This window comes from Rhodnius prolixus, unplaced genomic scaffold (assembly GCF_049639745.1).
Source record: "Rhodnius prolixus isolate KJV_2025 unplaced genomic scaffold, Rpr scaffold_10, whole genome shotgun sequence".
Lineage (NCBI taxonomy): Eukaryota > Metazoa > Arthropoda > Insecta > Hemiptera > Reduviidae > Rhodnius > Rhodnius prolixus.
The window spans coordinates 10,565,173-10,582,704 of NW_027411615.1; the positions used below are offsets into that span (position 1 = coordinate 10,565,173).

The 17,532-nt window shown below is 34.5% G+C and overlaps 1 protein-coding gene across 2 annotated transcripts in view; it reads left to right on the forward strand.

Moving 5' to 3' along the window:
• The first annotated feature begins 12,249 nt into the window (after window positions 1-12,249).
• LOC141457339 (uncharacterized) overlaps window positions 12,250-17,532 on the forward strand; it is a 109,632-nt gene continuing 104,349 nt past the window's right edge. For both annotated transcript variants that reach the window (XM_074134190.1, XM_074134192.1), the window contains exon 1: window positions 12,250-12,391. In XM_074134190.1, coding sequence (XP_073990291.1) covers window positions 12,371-12,391 — 21 coding nt within the window. In that variant the 5' untranslated portion in view covers window positions 12,250-12,370. The remainder of the gene's footprint in view (window positions 12,392-17,532) is intronic.

A 17,532-nucleotide genomic window follows, 5' to 3' on the forward strand; every position in this document is an offset into this window, starting at 1 on the left:
TTATTATAATTTATTCCAAGCCAAAAATAGCTTTGAAAAAAAGTTAATTGCTAACAAGTCCACAGCTGAAAACTAGGGCTATCAGGCTGCAATATGACTTCATATAAACTACCTGCATAAATGCAAGCAGAAATATTCACTTTCTGATTCTAATAATTCTGCTACAGATTACGACAATATTAAATGAGTTATAAGTAAAGTAAACAGCAATTTGGATAGAAACTGAATATCTGAGGAAAATCTTGATTTTACAACATAAAGTTCAAGGTTCACAAAGGTCAAGGGGGTTCAGAGCGAGGAAAAAGCAAGGCGAACTCTCCCAATAACTACAACTAATAACAATAATCATTGTTGTGATAAAGTCCGAAGCGGAAATCCAGGCTTCGGATCCAAGCTACTGGCCATTAGATTTTCTCTTCCTAGGAGCTTCTTACAGCTCACTGTCCGTTGATGGATAGTGTTGTCTGTAACGAGAGAATACTGTCCCAGAGGCCGGGAGTGCACTGAAAAAGCTTCGGGCATCCATAATCGCAAAGGTAGATGCGCAATTAACAAAATTTTATGCATAAATAAGAATTTAATTTAAGGCATGTAAACACAGCTCTGAAGTAATCGGCGCCCACAGGGAACTGCCAGCTTCTGGCCAGTGTTCTCTCGTTAAAGACACCTTTTATCACCATCACCGGAGACACCTGTAATAGGCTATTGAAAACCGAAGAGCAAGGGATCGCATGCTTTTATTCGCTGAGCTAATCCCTTGCCTCGATATTTTATTATTATTGCCTTTTTTCAACAATTGAACATTTCATTATAATTTCATTTCTAAGATAATTTTGCAAGAGAAGAGACAAAAAAACAAAAGAAAATTGAGTGATTAGATTCACTAGAATTGTTCCTGGTCCAGCTCCACTCTATTTGTACAGAAGAAGAATAATTTTATTTATTTTATTTCGCTTCTTTATATTGTATTCTTTTTTCACTATTTTGACAAAGAAAGACAAGGACTATTATTATTATTTCACTTTTTGCTTGTTTTCCTTTCTATGATCTTTTTTTCTTTGTGCTGGAAGATTTAATTTCTTCTTTTAGTCAAATTTATTCTAGAAGAAAAATATAAAAAAGTCCGTCTGCATTAATTTCTCAAATAGAGAGATTTATAACCAATAAATGTGTGGCTTCAAAATATCTTAATTATGTATAAATATGCGTATATTTTCAACTTGACACTTCGTTAAATACATAAGCAAATGTGATTACACATACGGATGACTTTGAAAAATTAGAAATTCACCGAATTGAAAAGGGTTTGAAATTAATTTAAAAAGATCAAAGGGGGCTAACGGCGCATCTGAGGGAAGTGCGGGATAAGTTGTAACCTAAACCAAAGAATAATTTTTTAAGGAGGAAGAGTGTCTAATCTTTGACAAAGGAATAGAATTATGAAGAATTGTGAAGTATTATTTTTTAACGCATTAATAAATTGTGCATGAGATTACGGATTGTAAGAAATGGATTTGGTAAATATTGACATTCTTAAAGGCAATTGTTTTGTATGAAATAAGTTTGTTTGCAATATTCTATTAAGGAGAGAAGGTTATTTTTTTTCAAGAAACTGGTAGCAGTGCTTGGTAGGAGAGGACAGCAATAACAACCAGAGAATAGGGATTTGAAGAAATTGTACTAGGAACAGCAAGATTTATATTAAAAATCAGAAGAATCCTACTCATACTCCCAATAGAGATAAAAGAAGAACATCAGGAACTTGTTAGAATACCCTTCACTTTCGTAGTAACCTTAAGTGTGCTTCTCCTACTTAGATGCATGAGAGACTTTGAGGAAGAATTTTTCCATCAGCAACTAAGTAATAGAAAAAAAGAAAGATTTTATTGAAAGTCTGCGTCAAGGCGGGTAAATACCAGAACTCTGCTGAAGCAAATTCTATGATTGCTGCAAAAAGAATCGCCTCATAGGAATAATAATGCGGAACAGAGGAAAGAGAACAGTGGAGGTTAGGCAATGGTAGGGCTCTGAGAGGGACTCTAGGAAAGGTTTGAGTGGACTGTAGCAAAAGTTTCAGATAGCTGAGAGTGTTCGTGGTTATCTAAAAACGTGTTGGTTCGAAATTGTTGATGGGAATCATGTTCGCTTTTTTTTCGCCAGACCTGGTCTATCACCAAAATTGTTTTGTCTTGACAGTTGCCTAGGTCTACAGGAGAAACTTTTAGATACTAATGCAGGCGTGCATGCCTGAAATCCTAAATTATATTAGATTGACAGAAGCCGGATGGCCAAATAGATGCTGTAAAATAATAAAAAATTAAGCAAATTTATAACAAAACCAATTCATTTGGTATTAAGGATACTTAAAAACTTCCGTGAAATTTGCAGGAGTAAAGGTCCTAATTCTCTAATTTAATTCAGGAATGTGAACTTTTTTATGTAAAACGCTAACAACCAGGCTGTCCAGCATCTTACAGTCTTGTCATCTACAATCTTCGTTTCCCAACATCAATCTCTGGCTGCGCCAGACAGCTCTGAGTTAAATTCTGTCTTATGACTTCACGATTATCAATAACATAGCGATCTCATTGCCGCAGTGGTCATTATCCATTGAACTTCCAATAGTAGGATCGCCAGTTTTTCCAGTACATTTTTCTTTACTGACAGCTATCTTCTTTCCAGAGCTTACCGTTCGAAAAGATCTTTTTTGGTTTTTGATCCGAAGATCTGACGGCTACCGATCTGTCTGTCTATTTCCTAATATTCTAAAGTTATTCCGTAACAATTACAGCATCAAATTATTTTCTTCCTTTCGTAATGTTGTGTGAAGTCCACTACTTCCCTATTTTTAACACATTTTAAACCCTTAAAGAGTAGAAAGGGTTTGTATAGCTGCTTGAGATAAGGACCATAACCTTCTCTTAAAACATGCATTCGTATGCTATGTGGCAGCATGAATAGCAAGTTTTCTACCATAAATGTCAGTCCTGCTGCAAATTTACAGCAATATTTTGGCACATGCTAAGTACTGGGGCTTCCCTAATTAAATGTAAATCTCTCCATTCATTTATTTTTTATTTCACTGAGCAGGATGTAGTAAGAATTTAGATTTTTGTAATGGCCAGTATGTTTGCACACTGTTTGTCAAATTTTTATAACCGGGATATTACATTTAACAGTTATGGGTTATGGTCTCAAATAGCATGGGGGAATAATGGCGCTACACTGGAAAGTTTATTTTTAATGCCTGTACTACCATAAAAACATACTCAAAACGTGGGATGATAATAATAGCCCGGCGCCAGCAACAGTTTACACCCAAAATTATACCATTTATTGGGAAAGAAAACATTATGAACTTTTATATCCACTAATAAACACAACTTCGTAACAAAACTTCCCAGATTAAGTTACGGCGTAATAACATATATTCAAAATGATTATTTAACTCAAACACAAAATAATGTTTTCATTGACGTCAGTGAAAAAATAGGGGAAGAAAAAGGAAATGGAAGAATGGAGAAAGTAGAGGCCTGATTAAATTTTACTGCAAGCTGCACTGAGTGCACGACTCCAGACTTTAACACACTCAAAAAAGAACTCATACGGCTTTGTTTACTGCAAATCACCAACCCCAACTTGCCAAATGACATCTAGCATTCCTCATACAGAAACCCAAAAATAATTGATTATTCACAAAGATGAAGGAAAAATCGATGAAGTTGCTTCTAAAAATCATCAAAAATGAAATCAATGAAAGAAACAATATGAATTATTTAAGGATGACAGGGTTAGGGCTCCCCTACATAACATTAAAGCGACGATCTAATCTTACACTTGTTAAGGGGAAGTATAGCAGTCGTTTCAAATTATCGACACGTGAACTGATTTTCATGAATAAAGTGTCATTCGAATCGAAATTTTGTACAGATTTGCATTTTAAAAGTCTCGACGCTACGCCTCATAAGGAGGGGAGTTTGCCCCACCCAAGTAAAGCCCTTTCTAAAACTATTATTACCAATATTTCCATAACGCTTAGTCCGTTTTTGATAAAATTTAGCACGAAGAAGTGATTAAAGGTCCTCTACGTGGCAGTGAAGTGCCATCGTGCTCTTACACCTACTAAGAGGAAGTCTTGCAACTGTTAAAATTATCAATGGGTGAACCGATTTACATCAATGAATTGTCGTTCGATTCAAAATCTTTGCCTTTTAGGGAGAAGTACTGTAATCGCAGTTTGTTTTTCTTACTCCTCTTAAAAGGAAGTACTGAAATCGCAGTTTAATTTTGCTAGTTACGTACAAATACCTTCCTATTTTATTCAAAACGCTTTCTCAAAAAAATTGTTATTGAGGATGGCAACTATAATCATTCTTTATAAAGATCTCTCCAGTGGTAGTTACGGTTCCGACTTAACAACTTTTCAGGTTATAATGATAGAATTGCTTATTCCAAATTTTAAACAAATCTGTAAAGCAGATATGTAACTTCGCAAAATAGACAAAAATGAAAATCTATCCAAAAGGTACAAAAATCTCCTTAACAAAAACTTACAGTTTTAAAAGTTAAGTATAAGGGTTGATTAAACGCCAAAAGGTACACAAATCAGCTAGTACCCAACATTTCATTCATGCTTAGTTCATATAATTTAAGTAATTTTGCTGCATTAACTTTTCCTTCACATTTTTTAGAATTTATTAGATGTCACAGACCCTTATGCTGGCCAGTTCATTCATAATATTATTTTGTTATAATTATGATAAAATGTATATTATATCCGTTTTTAAATAGGTACTTTATTTTAACTCTATTCCGAATTATTCTTCGGATTTAGCTTTAATTTGCCCTTTATTCTGAGATGTCACATATATACGATATATGCAAAAGTAGAAAAAGACAAAGTTAGAGTCGGCTACTGTTTAAATTTGAATCACGAATTTAAAAGAATATTTCAGTGTTGAATTCGTTTTACCGAAATATTCGTGAGCACAAATAACACACAGTTAATAACAAGTAGATTATTCAACAATAATGATTCATTTCTCAATTGTAATTTAATTTAGACCCCCTAATTTTACTTATAGTAAAATACTGGAACAATTAGATGTCCTAAACGTATGCATATCTCATTTATTTTATATTACATGTATACAACATTGTGAGAAGAACAGCTCCATTTAGAATGTAATTGAAGAAAACCATATTATTTGCGATAAAGCCAGATAATTATTACCTTTAATTATAAACGTTTGGCTACTACATAAAATAACAATTACTTTAATCGAAGAATGAACTTAAACAGACGATTTAAAAAAATAAATAAAATAAAATAAATAAATAAAATAAACAAAATCATTGATGTATGTTGATGTAAGCATTTTTTCAAAAAGTTTTTGAATTTTTTAACCTGTAATTAATAGTTTGATTATTATAGATTAATAGATATTAAAGTCAATCTACAGTGCTACTTGAACAAATATTTTGTAGATAAATATGGCCAGCATAAGGGCCTGTGACATCTAATAAATTCTAAAAAATGTGAAGGAAAAGTTAATGCAGCAAAATTACTTAAATTATATGAACTAAGCATGAATGAAATGTTGGGTACTAGCTGATTTGTGTACCTTTTGGCGTTTAATCAACCCTTATACTTAACTTTTAAAACTGTAAGTTTTTGTTAAGGAGATATATATTTATACAATTCACAAATTATAGTAATATTACTTTACATTTATTGGATAATCACAAATTATTAATCAGGAACAGAGGAGAGAAAAAAACGCAATATGGATCGGTCAATCGTGATAAATTAGTGAGGCGCTGAATCCCTCAACAATAATCGTCACATTCCAGCTGGCGCTTTGATTAGTTGAAATTGGAAATTCGCAGCCTCCCTAAACTACATTATGTTTTAACACTAATCTAGCTCATTATGGCAGTGATTCAATTAACCCAACATTATTGTGTTCAATTAATACTGGAAAGTACTAGGAAATAATTCATATTGTTTTATGAAATTAATTGGATTATATATATATATATATATATATATATATATATATATATATATATATATATATATTATGTACATTGTACATTAACGAAGTCCGTCATTTTCCCACTATTGTTATTAAATGGAACTTTTAGAGCCCTACTTCATCTGTATAATTGATCTATTGGGGTTCCACTAGGCTAGGGAATAATGGGTTTTCAAGTTTATTATATTTCGAGATATTTTGATACCCTAACAACGTTCAATACAGACTAGCCTACTTTTAGGGTCCAAATTAATTGCTTTTATCAAATTAAAAGACTAATTACAGTTAACTTGTACGAAACATTTAAAATTTTAATTTTAAAATACAATTTAGGGTGAAGGGACCAGTAATTGACTGCTTAAGAAAAAATTGAGGGAGAATAGGAGATTTTCCAACTCCGATAAGTGGGCGTCGTTTTTATCAATCTCGAAGGCCTCGGAAGCTGTTCGGCGGTCTCGACTACTCCAGTTTGTGGTTCATACATTGCTGATCTCAACAGAATAATCATTCTGCATGCCCTCTTGAAATAAGACGTACATTTGCTAATTCATTAATTTAAACATATTTTGTTGGAAGTTTTACTATTTATTTTGCCGATTTTTATCAATGATTTTATTTTTCAATGTATTGAATTCTTAATTATAATAAAATTTATCTACCTATCTTATCATTTTCCCAGGTAGTCAATCACTGGTCCCAAAAAAAAAAGCTGTAGGACTAGTAATTGACATATGTACATGTCAATTACTGGGCAAATTGCCGTTTCAAGGACCAGTGATTGACAGCCCCATTTTAATCCTCAATGCTTCTTATAATTAAAACAAAAACTACATAAATGAAATCTACAAGTAATACTAATTATAACAGAACATTTATAACCACACTAATGTATGAACAAATAAACGAAAAATAAGAAAAAAGAAAAATTATTTTCTTATCAATCCTCCTTCTTAAGAACGAAATTGAAAGAATCACCACTAAAAACGGCTCATATCCCTTATAATACCCTTTTGTTGCAGGGGTGTCAATTACTGGTGCCAAGTCAATTACTGGTCCCTTCATCCTAAGAATTTTTTATTAAATTTCTCTTTGTAGATAGTTCTACCCATCAACTACGTGAATTAGGTAGAAGGGTAAATTTGAAGGCAGCTGGAGTGCATGGATTCAAACACGATCTACTAATCCCTTTCTTAAAACAATTAGGGAATACCCGGAGAGAAATTCCAAAAATATTAGAAATAGAATTCAGACCTAAATCAAAGCAAGTTTTCGATCACTCTTTCGATTGATGCAAAAACAATTTATTTGAAACAACAAGGCGATCAGTGCTCTTAAATTTTGAATTAGACCACTACAGGCAGAAATGAAAATAAAAGAATAAATAATTCTGAGTAGTTTCAGAGCGATTTAATCTAATTTAGAGAAAGCATGTTGAGAACCCACTAACATAAAACCCATGAACTTGGTCATACCTGACAGTTATTCTGCCCACCAGTCTTACTTAGCAATAAGGCCAGATAGATCTGACCCACTCAAAACTGTGCTTAACATATCCAAGCATGAATTATGAAAAGCACAAATATGATTTAACAATAATCCAATATTTATAAGTTAAAACCAACAATTTTAATTAAAAATAAATATTTTAATGCTGATTTCGCAATCGGAGATTGCGGAAAGAATACAGGTGGTGGCCCTTACATTTTTTGCCCTAGGTGTCACCGTCCGAAGGTCAGCATTGCACTAAAAAGGCTCCAGGCGCCAATCCCCTCATGTTGACACGCCTGGAATAAAACAAGAAGAACTATTATAATAATAATTTTTTTTTAATTTATTTTTTATTTAAGTGAGGGAAACCTTCATAAAGGTACCGATGCGAAAGGTTATGTGGGATTCCTACCCACTAAAAAACCTCACTTCCTCGTTTTCCTGGATGGAACCAGCCCAGGACCGTTTATCACATTACTTCGGGCTGGACCAGGAACAACGCTATACACTCCGTCATTTTTCCTTCATTTTAGCTGAAGTGTTCCTCTTCCACTTTCTTCTTCTTCAAAATATCGCAGACGGTCTTGTCCACCTTAGTCCAATTGGACTTCACGGCTAACATTTTGCCCACGATATTCTCAGGGGTAATGCTCCCTATCTCCAACTCCAGTTCCATTCTTTGTTAGTCCCATCTCTTACACTCGAACAATGTGTGCCGGGCACAGTCCTGAACTTCCTTACAATAAACACAGCAAGCACTTTCTACTTTTCTCATGGTGTTCAGATACTTCCTAAAGCAGCCATGACCGATTAGAAACTGAGTCAAGTAGACATATTCTTGACCATGTTTCTTATCATACCATCCTTCAATCAACACTCTTGTCCATGCTGCCTTGTTACAGGACTTCAGAGTGTCTCGTCTTGCCTCCATTTTAATTAGCCATCGGTTTTCTCCTGTTCTTTCATATATGGCCTTTCGCTCCTGAGCTCGGGATAACCTCGGCCACCACCACAATTGCCTCTATCGAAACTGTTCGGTAAGCAGAAGCTATACGAAGGACCCCTCTTCGTTGCACTGCAGACAATCCCTTCAATAATAATAATAATATTTTTTTTATGGACCCACCTCACCCACTAAAAAACCCACCTCGTCTAGAGGCACAGAAACCCACCTAGGGACCACTAACGCATTACTTCAAGGTGGTGCCTCACAATAGCTCATACGAGCTCCCACCGGCCTTTTTTATACCTCTCTGGAACGACCGGAGCAGACGGAAATCCAGCTCCTGCTTCTTCCTTATCAAGACTGCCTTCACAAAGGTCGCCACCCGGTCCCAGCAGTCTCTGTGAGAGAGCATCATCCCTACTATGTTCTCGGGAGTGATTCTTCTGATCTCTTCCTCCAAGCTCTCCCTCTCCGGCACCCACCTATCACACAAAAAGGATGTGTGATGGGCGTCATCGAGGTCAGAGTCTCCGAAGACACATGACGGGTCTCCAACTATTCCCATCCTACACAGGTAAGAGGTGAAACACCCGTGCCCTGTAAGAAACTGGGTGAGGTAGAAGTCGACCTCGCCATGCTTTCTTCCGGCCCACTCAGAAGGGAATAATAATAATAATATAATACTAATAATAATAATAAAAAAAGTTCCGGGCGCCAATAACCTTAGATGTTGACGCGCCTTAAATCATTTTAAAAAATGAATAAATAAATAAATAATAATAATGAATATATAGGTTTCGAGACCGTAAATTGTTAAAACTTAGGATTCAAGATTGGCGAGGAATCGGTTAAAAAAAAACAAACTCGTCTTCTTGCCAACCAGTTTCTGTAACTCAACCAACCCGCATAGCCACGCCCTGAAGAGGACAATATATTTGTCGAAACGTTGGCAAGAAGACAAGTTTGTTTTTTATTTGACCGATTCCTCGCCAATCTGGAATCCTAAGTTTTAATAATAATAATAATGTAATTTATTGAAATATAAAGATTAAGCATCCTTTTCTCCAAACGTGAACTCGTTACTGTATTTCTGCAAATACGGCCTAATACTTCTGTCCAATAAACTTTTAAGTACATGGTTTTTTTTCAATAAAAAGAAAAGACATTATCATGAAGAAGTGCAACCCAGAGGAATAAATTGATTCCAGAAATCTCTCATGTAAAAAAAGACTGAATGACATTAACGCCATCAAAAACTAGATCCATATAAATTCTTGAATAACGTGTAAAGGGTTTTTCAGAAAATATGGTTCCTAGGTTAGAACATCTACAGAGTGGTGTGCTAGCTGGTCCATGAAGGAGATAACGATGTGGCCCCCTCCACTACGTGCTGAGCACGCCACTTGAATACACATAGATTGTAAATAGGACTTTTCACCTATTTTCTTCCAGTTACCATAAATTTAGAATTAAGTTAGATTTAAATTTTTCCTTATTATTTTCTGGCTCATTAAAGGAAAAATATTAACAATTTTAACTCTCTTTTTTTTTTTAAACTATAAATTTACCAAATTTTCCATTTATTTTCAAGAAGTTGTCGGAGTGGTGTTTTGGAAAAACTGTTTCTCTGATTGTAAATGTCCCCTGAAAAACATTTCCAATGACTATGATCTTTGCATTAGCTTTACTTCTTATTTATTACCTTTTCCAATTTAAAGTTCTTCCGCTCAGGGTCCTTGTTTGAGACCATTCTTCTCACCAAACTATAATCCTCAAGTGACCTCTACCTTTACATTTTTAGTACAATCCAATCTTCACCAACTGATCCTAAAACAGCTTTTGAAAATCAGCAAGTACAAGTGAAGCCACCTGAAACCAAAAGATTAATATGAGAGACTCGTTGGCTTTTATTTTAGCACCATTTGGGAGTACCTAGTGGTCATCTGTGCATGACTATGGTGAAGATCATATTGTGGAGAAGAGGAGGAGCCAGAGCCGTTGTTAAGGCGCCTTTTCTTCCGATTGATTCCTATTCTTCAATTCCTATCCTCCAATTATTGAATTAAATTTACACGATGCCCTATAAAAAAATATTGTAACCTTTTAGACTCAAATTAGTCACTTTTCTGAGTTTCTTATCAGAAAGAAAGAATAAAGAATAACTTTAAAATTAAGAATACTTAAGAAAATAAAGAATACTTGGGTACAACCGTAAAGTTGAGGGTGTTTGCAGATTACAGTGGGTAGATTTCAATAATGTTATTGTAGATGTATCTATATTTCTTTTTTAATAAATCATTTTGAGGAGATACCTACTTTTTTTTTTTTAATCATTGCTGGTCGTAACATCAATACTAGAAAACTCTAAAATAATGTTTTGCACAGACTTTGACCTTTGTCTGTACAGGTTTTATATTTTTTTGTAAATGTTATTATTGTAATTTTTGTAGTTTATTATTGTACGTAATTTTCTTTTTGACATTGAAAAGGTTTCCAAAGGTTAGAAACGGGGCAATTTTTTTTCACCATTCTGAAAATAACTGCAGGTATGGTTTTGTTTTCAGTTTAGGGTCAAGTTTGTGTAAGGTAATGGTGTTTTTGTGTTCTCAGATTATATTGTGCCTATGTAAAAGTTTGGATATATATTTTTTTGTTTAAGAAATGGTGGATAATCTAAAGGAAGTATTCTTGTGTGGATGCAGCCCAACGAATCCAACCTTAAAAACTTAATCTTTTCATAAATTTCCAAACTTCTGCTATTTTATATTTAAATTACACACTTTGTATTCTAAGATTATATTCTTTGTACCCATTTACATGTTATTAGGCATTAAAGTAGCCAACATGAATTTTGCCAAAATGTCGGCATTTGAATAAACGTTATAAAATAAATTTGAATTATTTGTAAACGAATCTCAGAAGTAAAATTGCAAATTTACTTAAATAGTGGTTCCAAGCTCTAGCTCCAGATAGAACAATTCGCTCTTGGCAGGAACTTCTAGAATAGTAGCAAACTGCGGCCATTTGTCTCCTCCAGTAAGCCTTTGAAGATAATTTCCTACAGACAAAGGGCAAACATTAATTTTAAAACGCCTTTTTGATGCTGCAATCAGAATCAAAAAAAAATATTTTTGAGTTTCTCGCGTTTTTCTCTTTCATTCCAAATTTCACTCAACATAAAGGGTGAAATGGAAGACTAATGTAGTTCCCTTTATTTTATTTATGATTCTGCTTTTGAAATGTTTAGCCACGAAAAATCTCTTTATTATATCCTAATAAATAAGAAAATTACCAAAGAATTTTCTTAATACGAACGCGTGCCAAATAATAAACTAAGAAGACGATTTAAGTGTGACACTCAATAGTGTAGATCTAGACAAATTGATATTTAGTGGAATTCAGAATATTTAGGAAATTACATTCCGTTGAGGTTGTCGTCTTCAATCTAAACCAGTCACTGATCTCCACTACTCTACTTAGCTGGTGAGGGTTCTTTGAACATAGACAGCCATTCATAATTGCAGAGATGTTCATTTCGTTAATAACTATAGGGGAGCAGTAACCATAGAAGGAGTGGGATTCGTCTAAAACATTAAATACACTTTGTGAAAAAGAAGATAGGTAATCACAGCGAAGATAATTGGCCAGAAGTTTTTGTACATGTGTATGTGTGCGGTTTTTCTCAAACAACGATATTCAAGTGTTTGTTGCCTTCTCACTACTTGCCCCTCTTCAACAAGATACCTCCCCCGCACCATCACCCTTGGTCAGCCTCTGTCAAGGTCAGTTGCCCGCGGTTATAATAGTGGCAGTTTTGCTCGTGGCCAACACTATAGATAGCAGTGCCGCCGTGAGTGATATCCATTTGACTTTGAATCGCGCGCGTCTTTAAACGGCCATGCGGTTACCAATTTACAAGGTAAGTGCTAAAAATAACTTTGATTTCTAAAAAAATAAAATAAAATAAGTAAATAAACGAACCGACTGGACCACCGAAATGAAAATTATAATAAAAATCTTTAACATAACTAATGTCGTTAACTTCCGTAATAATTAGTTTAGAACAAATTTGTTTAACCACCAAGCACTTAAAGTGGAATTCAGTATCCCTCACCTTAAGTGAGATCGTCGATTTGGTTTGGTTTCATCCGGCGACGAATTGATACGTGAATCCCAGCCGGATTTCTATTTTAATCCATTCTCTCTTCTGTGATTAGACTTCCAATGGCGCATTTCTGGTCATCCATTTTCTCCCAAGTTTAGAAATTTAGTCTCACGTGTGATTGGTAATAAAATGTTCTAAGTGGAAAGACATCAGAATATATTTTTAAAAAAAGTGGGGGCGATTTAGAAAAAAAAACCCTAATTCTTCTCTCCCAAAAATGCCCTTAATAGATTTTTATTTTTTATTTTTAAATAGGTTTCAAACAGAAGTTTTGTAGATCTGTTCAATGAATACGACAATCTTTTTTATTTAAATTATTATTTAGTTACAATCAACGCATTTTGCGTTATAAGCAACAATGTTAACAATAAATAACATTCACACATATCAGAATGGAGAAGTTACCCAGCGGTAACACTCCAATAACATTCTACTGACTCTCTTCATCAGAGAGGGGATCGCGAGGCCACTGTCTTTTAAGACGTCTGGAAGTGTTGTCTGGAAATTTTCTGGAAGATAGATGTTTAACTAGTGGATTGTGATGTATTTGAATGCTAAGATGGAATTTTCTGTAACTTGTTTTAGCCACTTATGTGCCGAAAGGAATGTTCAAATCTGTGTGAATGGTTTGATTGGTGACGTAGAAAGGAGCGTTTACTATAGAGCGAAGAATTTTAGACTGCAAGGACTGCGATCCTTTGCAGATTTGAGCGTTTGATTGAACCCCACAGACGACAAACTTAAAAGGAAATTGTGGGCACCATTTTTGAGAAACAGACTCACGTAAAATGGAATACTTCCATGTTTAACGAGTATGGACCAAGATCTTGTGTTAGACAGACAGACAGGAAGAGACCACTCTTTCTGACTCTACGAGACCTTCAAGCAAATTTTTCCAGAGGATATTCTGCACGAATATAATACTTTCTCTTGTTAAAAGAAAATGAAAATCATTCTAAATTGACTCAGAAACATGGGCAAATCTTATGCAAATTTCCAATTTGAGATTGACATTGACAGTTCACAAATGACATAGTTTTTGGTTACCGTGACATATATCTGTAAAGATTTTTGTTTAAGTTAGATAGAAGTTAATTAAACTTGCTTTTAACTTTTAAATCTTGAACCTCCCCTTGAAAGTCCGGCTATGGAAAATTAAAAAAACAAATATTATACGAAAATTTCTATAAATTCAATTTAAAAAATGTTTTCCTAAAAGGGTTTGCTACCTGTTTCGAAACAACCAGAAGCTTCTAATGGATCCTGAATAATGATAAAAGAATTTTTTTAAACGAAAACTCTTTCAGACAGGTTAATTAGAGTGACCTTCACTTTGTACATAATTACTTCCGCTCTACACAAGACGAATAAATGTGAAACATCGCGTTAAACAAGAATTATATATATACATAAAATGGTTGAAGACAAAGAACATGGTTAATGGAAAGTGTTGAGATTGAATTGAAATAAAGAATTGTTTTTCCATCTTATTTTTATAGGACATGCTTTTGCCAGCAAGAGGATGGGAAATAAAAAAGAAGAAAATTCTCAAATTCAGTTTTCCCTGGCTAATGATGATTGAGACCTCGTTGAGTTCGAACAGGAGTTTTAGCGAATGTTGTCCTCATTTTCCTCTCTATCGGTGGATGCCAGCAATTCGCCAGCTGATTTCTTTGTTATTCTCTTTTGTAAAATGCAGAGTTTGTCAATGGCATAGAAGTATCAATACTTAAATAACAATTTGCTTTCGTTTTCTACCATCGGTTTATAATAACTACACAATAGAACTTTAAGCAAAACTAAAGGCGAACTGAACTGTTGATATTCATGATATTCACTCAACGACCAACATGTTATCATGGGGTCAGCAACGTTTAACCCTATCTTCAAAAAGCCACTTCGTAGTAAAGTAACGTCCTCCACAATGTTTCTCTTCTATAAAAGCTTAACTACAAGTTCCAGCTTCAAAGTCACTTTGATTCAACTATAAGATTGAGATATAAGAAAATGAACTTAAGGTCAGGAGCGCAGTAAAATTCATGCTACGACTTATGAAATCAACTTATAATTATTCGGCATTGCACATTTTCAATACGAATAAAAGTTTGATAATTTGTAATTTTAAAAATTTCCTTTAAAATTGTTCGCTAACTGCAAAGAGTATCGCGGAAACTAATTTGAAATAATATTCTGAAAAACAGATTCTTACAATTTCCAGGATATCTGTCGATTAAACTAAACAGTATCTGTACAAGACATTGTTCAAGAAAAAGAGATGGTGCTATTCAAAAACTAGACAACTCAGAAGAATCTTTGGCCAAAACCCTGCATTACTTCAGCATATAAATAAATATAAGTGGAGTACGAGGTGTGTTCAAAAAGTAACGGGAATTTTTAAATTTCGCGGGTTTGGAGAGTCTGATTGTAAAATTTTTTTTTTTATTATGTTGGTACACATGCCCCTGAAGTACGATAAAATTTTCAGTAATATTCATTGTTTACTTCTTAAGTGGCAGCCGTTAAGGTTAGACGTGTTTTTCGAGCTTGGCGATTTTTGTTTGTTAAAAAAAATGGATCAAAGAATTTGTATTAAATTTTGCGTAAAAAATGAAATAAAGTGTGTGAAATGTTAATAAAGGCATATGGTGAGTCTGCTATGAGTAAAACAAGGATTTACGAGTGGTATAAGCGTTTCCAAGATGGCCGCGAAAACGTTGAAGATGACGAACGACCTGGACGTCCAAGCACATCAACAACCGATGAAAACGTGAAAAAAGTGAAAGAAATGGTTATGAACGATCGCCGAATCACAATCAGAGAAGTCGCTGATGATGTTGCCATATCAATTGGCTCATGCCATGAAATTTTTTCGGATGTTTTGGGTATGAAACGTGTGGCAGCAAAATTTGTTCCAAAATTGTTGAATTTCGAACAAAAACAGCGGAGAATGGAAGTTGCTCAAGAGTCACTCAATGAAGTCGACAACGATGCGGATCTACTGAAACGTGTTATAACAGGTGACGAAACATGGGTTTACGGATATGATGTCGAAACTAAGGCTCAATCGTCCCAGTGGAGGCATTCTGGATCGCCAAGACCGAAAAAGGCTCGACAAGTGCGGTCGAATGTGAAGGTTATGCTCACTGTGTTCTTCGATTTTAATGGCATAGTGCATCATGAATTCTTGCCACAAGGTCAAACAATCAATAAGGAGTACTACCTACAAGTTCAACGCCGTTTGCGTGAAGCAATCCGAAAAAAACGCCCGGATTTGTGGCAAAACAATTCATGGATTTTGCACCACGATAATGCACCTGCTCACACTTCATTGCTTGTTCGTGAATTTTTGGCCAAAAACAAAACTTTAACGATGCCCCAGCCTCCATATTCGCCAGACATGACTCCATGTGACTTTTTTCTATTTCCAAACATAAAGAGAACATTAAAAGGCCGTCGATTTACAAGCATAGATGACATTAAAAGCGAATCGCTGAAAGAGCTGAAAGCTATCACAAAGATCGAGTTTCAGAAGTGTTTCGAGGATTGGAAAAAGCGCTGGCACAAGTGTATTGTACGCGAAGGGGACTACTTTGAAGGCGACAATATTAATGTAGATGAATAAATAAATATTTTTTTCAAAAAACGAAAATTCCCGCTACTTTTTGAACACACCTCGTACCTTAACGGAAAATTCATACATTTGAATCAATTACTTTGTGAGAAAGTGAAATAAGTTTAAAGTAGCTGTTGTTTATCAAAGAATTCACTCTGAAACATTGAATGTTTTCTCGAAAGATCATGTCCTTATTTAGGATTTTAATACTGAAAAAAAAAGAAACAAAAAAATCTAAATTCATTGAGCTCTGAGAGGTCGAAGACCTACCAGAATGAAAATATGAAGAACTGCAGGCCAAGAAAACCGGTTTTAAAGAACTAGCCGACTTAAATAGGACTAACCAAAATAAAATCTCAACAGAGCCAAAACGGTATGAGTTATATTTATTGACCATGGTCAAGAAAACAAATTATTTCTCATGCTGCAGAGTCGAAATAAAGCACAAATCTCTAAATTTGGTATGTCCGTTTTATCATGACCCTCGTAAATAGATTGAAAATCTTGAACGCGAAGACTCTTTCGACATCCTCCTACTGCCATCATTAAAAACTTCCGCAATTTTGTGATAGCATTCTATTTGAAGGAAAATTGAAATTCTCCTGATACAAGTGGTTTGGGCCTGTCAAAACTACACCCGTAGGAACATAACACGCATCATTGGTGCTACTCACCTGACAACATCTCACTGAAGTTTCGACCAAGAAACTAGGTCATCTTCCTAGGACTTATGTTATTGATAAATTACAATATTTTTTTATTTTTTTACATTGTTATTGCAAGTTTGACGTGCCTTCTGTCCTGTCTCCTCAAGAACTAAACTTGACTGAAGACACTTACAATAATTATGTAAATAAAAACATTCTAATTTGTCAATAACATAAGCCCTAAAGATGATCTAGTCCTCGAAAGTTCGATACCAAAAACAATGAACGATAATTAAATCGATAAAGAAGAAGAAGAATAGCTTGTGATGTTTGTTTTTAGAAGAATTCATTTTGTGGCGGAGTTAACCCGTTAAGGTCAAAGTGACTGGGAATTAGTAAAATTCCAGTTGCTTTTTTTTTTACAACATTGCGCCATATGTTAACCATTATTTGTTCAAGTTTCCATACGAATACAACAGAGTCTAATTTACCAGATACTGTTATTGTTTTAATTCAACAGCTGCAGAGGATTTGGTTTTATAATCTCCAAAACAGGTATTCCCAGGAAAACGCAGTACAGTAAATTTACCTTTTCCGGAATTTTTTCTCTTAACAGCAGTGGGACAACAACTAAT